This window comes from Mirounga angustirostris, unplaced genomic scaffold (genome assembly GCF_029215605.1).
Source record: "Mirounga angustirostris isolate CCGP_5_RB_7025 unplaced genomic scaffold, mMirAng1.0.hap1 SCAF_17, whole genome shotgun sequence".
In the NCBI taxonomy this organism is placed as follows: Eukaryota; Metazoa; Chordata; class Mammalia; order Carnivora; family Phocidae; genus Mirounga; species Mirounga angustirostris.
The window spans coordinates 21,334,430-21,343,343 of NW_026991725.1; the positions used below are offsets into that span (position 1 = coordinate 21,334,430).

General features: G+C 61.3%; 1 protein-coding gene across 1 annotated transcript; it reads right to left on the bottom strand.

Annotated features, from left to right (window-relative positions):
• Window positions 1–444: 444 nt before the first annotated feature.
• On the bottom strand, window positions 445–8,292 carry WFIKKN2 (WAP, follistatin/kazal, immunoglobulin, kunitz and netrin domain containing 2). Its single transcript, XM_045888097.3, has 2 exons — window positions 6,883–8,292; window positions 445–4,183 (listed from the first exon to the last, which is right to left on the bottom strand). The coding sequence occupies exons 1-2, from the start codon at window positions 7,081–7,083 to the stop codon at window positions 2,663–2,665; spliced, it is 1,722 nt and encodes a 573-aa protein (XP_045744053.1). The 5' UTR covers window positions 7,084–8,292; the 3' UTR covers window positions 445–2,662.
• Window positions 8,293–8,914: the final 622 nt, after the last annotated feature.

Below are 8,914 nucleotides of genomic sequence, written 5' to 3' on the forward strand. Positions count from 1 at the left end.
TTTTACAGATGAGGAGACTGAGACGAAGAGAGACACCGGGGAAATGTCAGACCCAGGTGGGTCTGACGGCATCGGCCGGGCTTTCTCACTCTGCCAGGCTGGGGCTGGAGTGGGAGGGACAGGGACCCCAGGTGCTGCGAGCTGGTGAGAAGGAGCCCTGACATCGGTGTCCCCTGAATGTCACACCTCCACCAGGCAGCCACGGGGCTTAGGCCCCATGTCCGTGCAAGAAGGGAGATGACAGATGCTAGCATGTGGACACTTGACCCGTCAGGCTCTAAGCTAATGTGTTACTTATTGGGCCATCTCAGCCTAGAAGCAGGTGCAACAGAATGTCCCCAGGCCTCTAAGGCTGAGTCCTCACCTCCCTGGTTCTCTGACCCAAGCAGGGAGGGGTCCGTGGCGAGTACCTTCCGGGCGGCTGTTAATGCTCAGCATTTCCCCAGTGGTGACTTGGGAAGCTCGCACTCCTCTGGCCCGGGAGGAGCTTGTCTTCCCCATGCTGGCCCCCTCCTTCTTGCAGGAATTCTCTCTAAGGAGGGTTTGGCTAGACCGGGCCAGGCTGGGTGGGGCTGGGTGTGCATTCCTCCTTGGGGCTGTGGCCCGGGAAGACCCAGGGAAGTGGACAGGGGACAGGTGTCTCTTGAGCTTGGCTGGCTTGCAGCCTGAGGGCCGGACGAGCTGTGAGGCATGCCTCCACGGCCACAGGCTCCTGAACGCATCTCCAGGGACAGGGAACCGTCCCAAGCACCTGAGGCCAAAGGTGCTGCTATCTCCATCCAGGGAACTGCAGCCCTGTGCTCTGAGCACACCTACAGCTTTGGGACCAGGCCACACCCAGAAGCCCCTGGGGAGCTATAGCTGGGTGGCCCACCTCTTTCCGCCCCGCTCATGTCTCCTCCAGCTTTGTGCCTCTCAACACGACACCATCAGTGACAGGGTCCGGAGTCTGCCCCTGGCCCGCCATGCTGTCGTGATGGGCAGGGGGCCTGAGACGTAGTTAGAACATCTGGGCCTAAGTCCCCAATCTTCCTGCCTCTGTGTTCTTGGGGGACGTCACCTGGCCTCTCTGGCCTCAGCTTTCCTGAGCTGGGGGGAGCACCACAGTGAAGGAGCCTCAGAGCTCCAAAGTGGGGTGAATGTTCGTGTCCCTCCATCACCCAAATGTGGTCCCGTTGGCCAGACTTCCCTCCTGGTCACCAGAGCAAATGACAGCCCCCCACCACCACACACACTCATTAACCCAAACAAATCACACAAGAAGGGCTGTTGATACTATGAACTTTTAATTGGTACCTTCCTCCCTACATTGGAGGAAGAAACGAGGGTGCCCCACAATGATCTTTTCTCCTTTGGAGGGACCTGGACAGAAGGAAGGGCTGAGGAGGGAATGGGGGAGCAGATGTAGAGCTGACAGTGGCTTTCCCAAGTCATTTATCGTGTGTGTGGGGGGTGGGTGGGGGGTGGCTGGACCTGCACAGGAAGTCCAGAAACGAGAAGTCACCAACAAGCTGCCACATTCCCAAACCTGCCCTCCCAGGTCTCACTTAGAGCCTCCCTCAGGTCCCTGCAGCTCCCAAGGCCACCACCAGATGGAAGCATCGAGCAACATTCCTTTTCCTTCCCAAGCCTGACTCCCCTCCTCCCTCCCTTCTTTCACCCTGCTCCCCATCCCAACCCCAACTTTCCCTTTATCTCCCTGCCCACCAGAACAGATCCTGGGGCTTCTATCTGCTTTCTGTCCAAGGAAGCCAGTGACAGATGAAAGCACACTGTCCTTCCAATGGGACCATTTGACAGTTGGGAGGGCCCGGCATGGGTCTGCTTCCCGGGGCGGGGGGATTGGGGTGGTGGGGACCCTGGGATCTGGACATTCACATTCAGTCACCAGGATCTGGGCATTGACTAATATCTGTATCCTAGCACCCGGCACCCAGAAAGTGTTCAGAAATTGTCCATTGAGTCGGACTGAACAGAGCTAAGTTAATATGTCAACAATCAATAAACCAACCAATAAAGCCAAGGAGAAACATGAAGAATGTGTATTCTGCCGGTGCCATGGTGGCCTCAGAGACTGCAGGGCCCACCTGACCGAAGCACGGCTGACCACCGCCTCAGGGCAAGGGGTGTGCTGGGTCAGACCATGCCCCCCACCCCACCGCTGCCCATATCCCACAAGCCCTAACATGAAGTGGTTTCTGCTCGTAGTGATCTAGGGGGCTCTGGGGAATTTGTCCAAAGAGTCCCTGGTCCCTCCTTTCTCTCCCCACCTACCCCTTTTGCAAACTGATTCATTCCGTGATTCCCACGACCGTTCAGATGCCACCTCCGGAAGCCTGGCTGGGAGCTGGCTGGGGGCAGGGAGAGCCAGCAGAGGCGGCCGACCAGCACAGAGAGGGTCACAACGCCCCACCGACTGGTCATCAAGAATAGCTTGCAGGTGTCTGGTGGCTTCCCCTTTGGTCCCCCTCAGCTAAAGAAGATACAGACCCCTTCTTGAGCCCAAGACTAGAAGTTGTTCTAAGAACCTCCGGTGCATTTTCCCCACTGGCTTACAACTGTCGAGCCTGACCTTGCCCAGTTTGCGGACTGAGGGGCGTGGGGGGTGGGTAGGTGGACGAGGGCCGGGGAGGGGGCCGGGGAGGGGCGGGGGGGCAGGGCCTCAGCGCAAGCCCAGAAACTCCTTGAGGACGTCGCAGGTCTTCTTGTGCAGGACCTCGCGCAGCTTCCTGACCCGCCGGCTGCTGGACGCTCCCACGAAGCTATCCGGCCGCAGCACGGCCATGCCGCCGTCCACCTCGCCCATGATGATGAGCGGCGTCTCGCCCGCCGTCACGTTGGGGCAGGGGCAGCTCCAGTCCACGTGGAGCAGGGTGACCTCCAGCGGCTCCCGGCCCAGGAACTTGAGGCCCATCTTCTCATCCTTGAGGACCTCGTCCACGGTCACCAGGGCCCGCCCCGCGTCGGGCTCCTCGGTCAGCTCGGACACGCGGCCCAGGATGACGAAGTCGCTCCGACAGAAGCTGGTGACGAGCTTCTGCCGTGGCTTGCAGGCCCGGCAGCGCTGGGTCCCCCGAGGGAAGGGGCAGGACTCCTCGCAGGCCTCGCGGCTCTCGAAGTTGTTGCTGTTGCCGTCGCATCCGCCGTAGATGAAGGACTGGCACTGGCCGGCCTGACTGTTGTAGGCCCAGCGGGGCGCGTAGGCTTTGCAGGGCCCCTGCAGGGCGGGCAGGCTGCACACGGCCAGTGGCCCGCTCATGCAGGCCAGCATGCAGGCCTCGTAGGTCTCGAAGTGGTTCCGGTTGCGGTGGCAATGGCCAAACGTGAAGGTGAGGCAGTTGTTGGCCTGCGCGTCGAAGTGCCAGCGGGTCTGCTCCTCGCCGCAGTCCTCACTGTCGGGGGGCTTCAGGCACTCGGCCGCGGGGAGGGCCGTGCCGTTGGGGGTGCTCTCCGAGGGGGCCACCGCCTGACCCCCCCTGACCACGGACAGCGGGAAGTCGGCGCGCAGGACCCCGGCGGCATTCCGGGCCGTGCAGGTGTAGATGCCGGCGTCCTGGGGCTGGGCGTTGTAGATGACCAGCTGGGCGATGTTGGTGACCACCACGTTGCCGCGCACGTGGTTGGGCCGCATGACCACGTTCTCGCGGTCTTCCAGCTGCTTCTCCCAGGTGATCTCGGGCCGGGGCCGGCCCACCACATCGCACAGGAAGCTGACGGTCTCGCCCACGGTGACCGACTGGGGCACCGGGTGGTGGAGCAGAGCCGGGGCCGCCACATCCAGCCCCGGCGTCTCCAGGGAGGCCGTGGTGGGGCGCACGGTGGTCTCGGGCGGCGGGGGACTGGTGTTGGGCCACGTGAAATGGTGGCGGCAAGTGACGACGGCCAGCGTGATGCCCTTGGAGCAGGCCTCAGCGTCCATGTAGCAGCGGTTATAGTAGGTGAGGCCGTCGGAGGCACACGTGAAGCTGGGCTCCTTCTCACAACGATCTTTGCACTTACACACGGGCTGGCCGTCCCAGATGTCACACTCGGAGCCCTGCTGCAGACACATGAAGTGGTCGCAGGTGGCCTCCCTGGGCATGCCCACCGGGCCCTTCTTCCCTTTCACGTCCATGTACCGGGCGGCCACGCAGCTCTTGGTCCCGCACACGTTGGGGCAACACTTCTCATAGGTCTCGCACTCCTGCGGGGAGCCAGAGGGAGAGGCCTGAGCACGGAGGAGCAGGACGCGTGCCCAGGATTCCCCCACCCCCCGCGCCCCCACCCACCGCCCCCCGAGTCTGCGGAAGGGAACTGGTATGTGCTCACCACCTACGGCGAGCCGCACATTCGGATGATGACAGGAGATACGCAGCCCCTGCTATCTGCCAGGCCTTCTTCTAAGAACGTGTGTACCTGTCTGCTTCTCTCTTGCTCATCACAAGCCTGGGCGGTGGGCAGACCATTAGCCTCACTTCGCAGGTAGTGATAACGGAGGCACGGAGAGGTGAGGTCACTTGCCCGAGGTCCGCTACAGCTGGTAGTGTGAGAGGAGGCGGGCCACGTACCTCCGAGAGGGGACGTTTCTCTGACTACCATTTTATAGATGAAAGTGCAGAGACTTGGAGAAGTTTCGCCCAAGTCCCGAGAGCGGGCAAGTGGCAGAAAAGGGCTTCGAGCTCCAGGTGGATGGGACTCTGAAGGGAGAGCTCTTCTTCCACATCATAGGGTGACCACAAAGGAGGTCTAGGTGCGAACAAATGAGCCCTGCCTCTCTGTCTTTTTTCCACTGGGGTGAGGATGCCCTGGCCGAATTGAAGAGGTCACACCAAACCCTAAGAAGGAAAAATCGGACACCTCTGGGACAGATGTTTGAGGCCGGCTGCACACGCGTCAGGAACAGCCCCTCCGTGGCGGGCCCACGCTCGTTCAGAGCCCAGGGGAAGGGCAGGCGGGACAGGCCCGGGACGCCAGGCCCCACCACGGAGGGCTGTGCCAGGCCCAGGTGCTCAGCTCTGACGCGTGCAACACTTCGTGGGGGACATCCACAAGGAAAACAGCCCCGCTGGGTGGCGAAGGTCAGCAGAACCGTCAGCGAGGACTTACTATGGCTGTAATCCCCCTTGATGCTCTGTGGAGCCACGTAAGGCATTAGTTTAATTCCTCGAAATTAGCAACATGCTCTGGGACCGACACAAACAAGGATTTCACGTGGTGTTTTCAACAATAACACCTCGTACCCACTGGGCAGGCGGGCAACGCTCCTAATCCTCCGTCCTGGTAGTAGCTCTGGGAATTACTCCCCACTAGGGCTGGCCTCTTGTGGTTCCGACTTTTATTTCAGCCTCTTTGACATTCCACATCAGCTAAGAGGGGGAAATATCCCCCACCGGAGCTGTGTGGAGCCTGCCCGCTTGACTTGTTTACTGTTTTCTCCCTCTCGGCTCAGAATGGGGACTTTGTTTTGCAGTCCTTGCTTGGCATGGGCTTCTAGGCCATGCCAGGAGAGGCTTTGGGACAGGGATGGGCAGATCTCAGAGCTGGGGTCTGAGGGTGAGAGACCCAGTGGGGGATGGAGGGCGGGAGAGACTGGGAGCGGACAGGAGAACCTGCTCTTCGGCCTGAGGGTCATAAAATTCCTTAAGAGACACGCCCAGGGAGCTCCTTTAGGACCCTGAGGTCCATGAAAGGTTGGGTCCCCAGAGTTGGTGTGGGACCGAGGGGAGAAAGGTATGTCTGGGCCCAGGAAACCTAGAAGGAATCCTTAGAACAGTTTTTGCTTGGGGCTCAGAATATACCCATAGGCAAATAAGTCCCTAGCCCCACACAGGTGCCTTTTCCCCAAGACACACGACATCAGCCAGAGTCTCACTGTCCCACGCCCTACCTGATTTATCAGGCCAGCCCACGCCGGTGGAACAGACTTCCCTGCAAACGTAGCCAATGACACTCATGACCTCAGCCGAATGGGAGCGCTCTGCCCCCATCTTCCCTTTCCTCAGCACCACCTCTGCTCCCTGGCAGCGTCTGGCCTGAGAGGTCTGACAACTGTCCCCTGGACACCGTGGGGGCAGAGACCACTCTCTGCAGGGCAGTCATGGGCTTTTCTGTAGATTACGTGTGTTTGGCAAATGGAGTGTCTCTTCTATTCCCCGGTGCTGCCCAGCCCAGCCCTGAGCCCTAGGAACTGGCCGGACCGGCAGGAAGCACCTCTGCCCAGGCAGGTGCTGGGTACCAGCGGGCTCTTCTTCGTCACCCGCGGGGAGTGGCAGGGATGGCCCTGGGACTCGGGAGCTGGGAGAGAACTGCCCTAGCGCCAGGCCTGCCCTGCTTGCCCCAGGCTGCTCTAATGAAAGCAGAAGGGAGGACCGAGGAATCTGGCAGGCTTCCCTCCCAGGGATAACCAGGGGGTCTATTCAGAGCTGTTCCCGCCCACTGTCCCCATCAGCCTGGCCTGATCTCAGAGTCAGGGTGCGAACCCCTGTGTGTGGGGGGGTGGCCCGGAGGCCTCAGCTTTGCCAGAGAGACGCAGGTGCCAGGCCCGCCCTCCCATCCCTGGCTGGGACCTCGTCGTGCTGCTATCACCTGTCGAGGCGGGGCTGAAGGGTCGTGCCAGTCCCCACGATGTGCCTGGCCCAGTGCTGCCTCAGAGCCCCCCTCAGTAAACGTGAGACCAGGAACCCCAGGGTGAACTTGGACATCACACCCACCTCTTCATCTGGGCCTCGGACTTGGACAGACATCACTCCCTGTTTATGTGGCCTGGGGCCCAACTTCCTTCCCGCTCCCAGATCCTCCCAGCCTGGGGGGGGGGGGCTCCTGAGTCTCCCCAGCCCACGGCTCCCACTTGCCCTCACTAACACCCTCACATGGTCCACATCAGGCTTCCGGATTCCCACTCACCTGGTCCGTCTCACACTCCCGCTTGCAGGTGCTCTGGGCATCCACCCAGAGGTTGGGGTTCATGTCGTTGGGGCAGATGCCCGCATGAGAATAGCGGATGGGCGGCAGTGCCAGGCCCCTCGGGGGCGCCCCAAGCAGCAGCAGGAGAAGTGCCGCCTGCGCCCAGCCGGACCAGAGCCGGCAGCACCCCGGGGCCCCCATGATGCGGTCTGCGGTGGCTCGAGACCTCCCCTGCGACGGGGCCAGGGGCTGGGGCCCACCGGGGCCTTGTCCTTCTCTGGGCTGCAGACACCTGCCCTCCCCACCCCGGCGGGCTTCCTCGCGGCCGCCGCGGCCACCTCCACCAAGTCAGTGGAGCCCGCTGGGCTGCGCGGCTTCAGATAAAGGAAAGGTCTTTGCAAGGAAACTCCCTCTCCTGAGTGTGCAGGGAGAAGAGCCGCGGCAGGGGCTGAGCCTGGATTTATATCCTGGGCGCGCCACCCGAGTGGGAGCGAGCTAACCTGATGCCTGTCACAGGCAGGCTGCTGGCTCCTCTGTCCCGTGGCTGATCACAGACTTGTTGCAGAAGGAGGAAAAAAAAAAAAAAGCTGGAAGCGGTTTAGGCGGGCGTCTCTGGCACGGTGGGACACCTGCTTGTTTTTGACTCCAGGAGGCCTTTAACCCCTTCAAGGGCCAGAAATGGCATGTGCTTTGGGGGGGAGCTGGCTCCAGGACACGCAAGCTCCCTGGAAAGGAGCGGTTTGTTTCCCTTTCCCCCACCTCCTCGGGCCGGGCCCCCTCCTCCCCGTGGCCACCTCTGAAGAACACACAATCGCTTGTTACAAGGAGGGACCTGCAGCCGCAGGGTTAGCATCGCCTGGCCTGATAGTACATTTGAGAGCAAATGACGTGGAAAAACAACAAGTTCAAGGCCATTCCAGGGCGGGCCCTAGCAGCAGTGCTGGGCCGGGTCCGCCGCCTCCCACCCCCGCACCAGGTCCCTCTGCGAGGCCGCGGGGGGTGTGCGCGCGCGCGGACAGCTCCCTATCGCTCGGTCCCCTGGCAGTTCGCGTCTCAAGTTCCAACTTCGGTGAATTTTCCCCAAATCATTCCAGAGACACATACCAGATATGCTCCGGCTCCCCCAGCTGCCGGGACGTATCACATTCCTCGCTCCTCGATTGACACACTCGTCGGCTCCAAGAAAACCTACGGGGTGTCTCAGGACGGCGCTGGGCAGCGGCCGCCCTCGCTAACGACCCCTCGGCCGGTGCCTGAGCTCTGTCGTGTGCCGGGCACCTCGGCTGTCCCCTGGGTTCCCCCCACTTCGCAAAGGAGAAGGTTCAGGGCCGGAGAGGGCCAGCGACTCGCCCAAGGCCAGCCACCGCGGGCAGGGATAGTCGTCCCAGTTGCTAATATTTACTGGGCTCCTGGTGTGTGCGTCACGACACTCCATCCTCACGACAAACTACCTTCATTGCTGAATGGAGGAAAAGACGCCCAGAGAGGCTAAGCAACTCACCCCCCGTTGCACAGCTACGGGATGCTGCCATTAACACGGGAAACGCCAGCTTGCGGGGTGCGGGCAGGGGCCTCTGGAACGCCCCCCCGCCCACCTGGCTGTCAGAATTGCTGTCAGGGTACAGCTTCAACTCTGGTTTTTACAGGCGGGACAAGAAGTTTGTGGAAATATCAGATGCTGTACTGGGGGGGAGCGCAGGGAAAGAGTCGGAAGCTGCCGTTGGAGGGGGTGGGGGGCCATTTTTCTCCCTTATGGCAGGAAATGTCAGGTACCTCAAACACCACCGAAAAGTGAGCTGGCGAAACGTATTTGCATGGGTCACTTGACCCCCAGACGGTGTGAGGGAGCGGGGTCACCGATCCCCGCAAGAGAGAGGTACCTTGTAAAGGCCGAACCACCGAGGGTTTGAGGAACAGGAACTGAGCCGCTGTGTCCCAGGGATAGTAGGTGGGGTGGGCCCAGCCCACATCAGAGCCAGAAGGGACCTGGAAAGTCCCCAGCGGTGTTTTCATTTCACAGGTGGGGAAACTG

Excerpts from the sequence above, each read along its gene's own strand:
- WFIKKN2 (XM_045888097.3), bottom strand. The coding sequence starts at position 7,083 with ATGGGGGCCCCGGGGTGCTGCCGGCTCTGGTCCGGCTGGGCGCAGGCG. Across the intron at positions 4,184-6,882 it reads GGGAGTGTGAGACGGACCAG|GAGTGCGAGACCTATGAGAA; the intron begins GTGAGTGGGAAT and ends GGCTCCCCGCAG.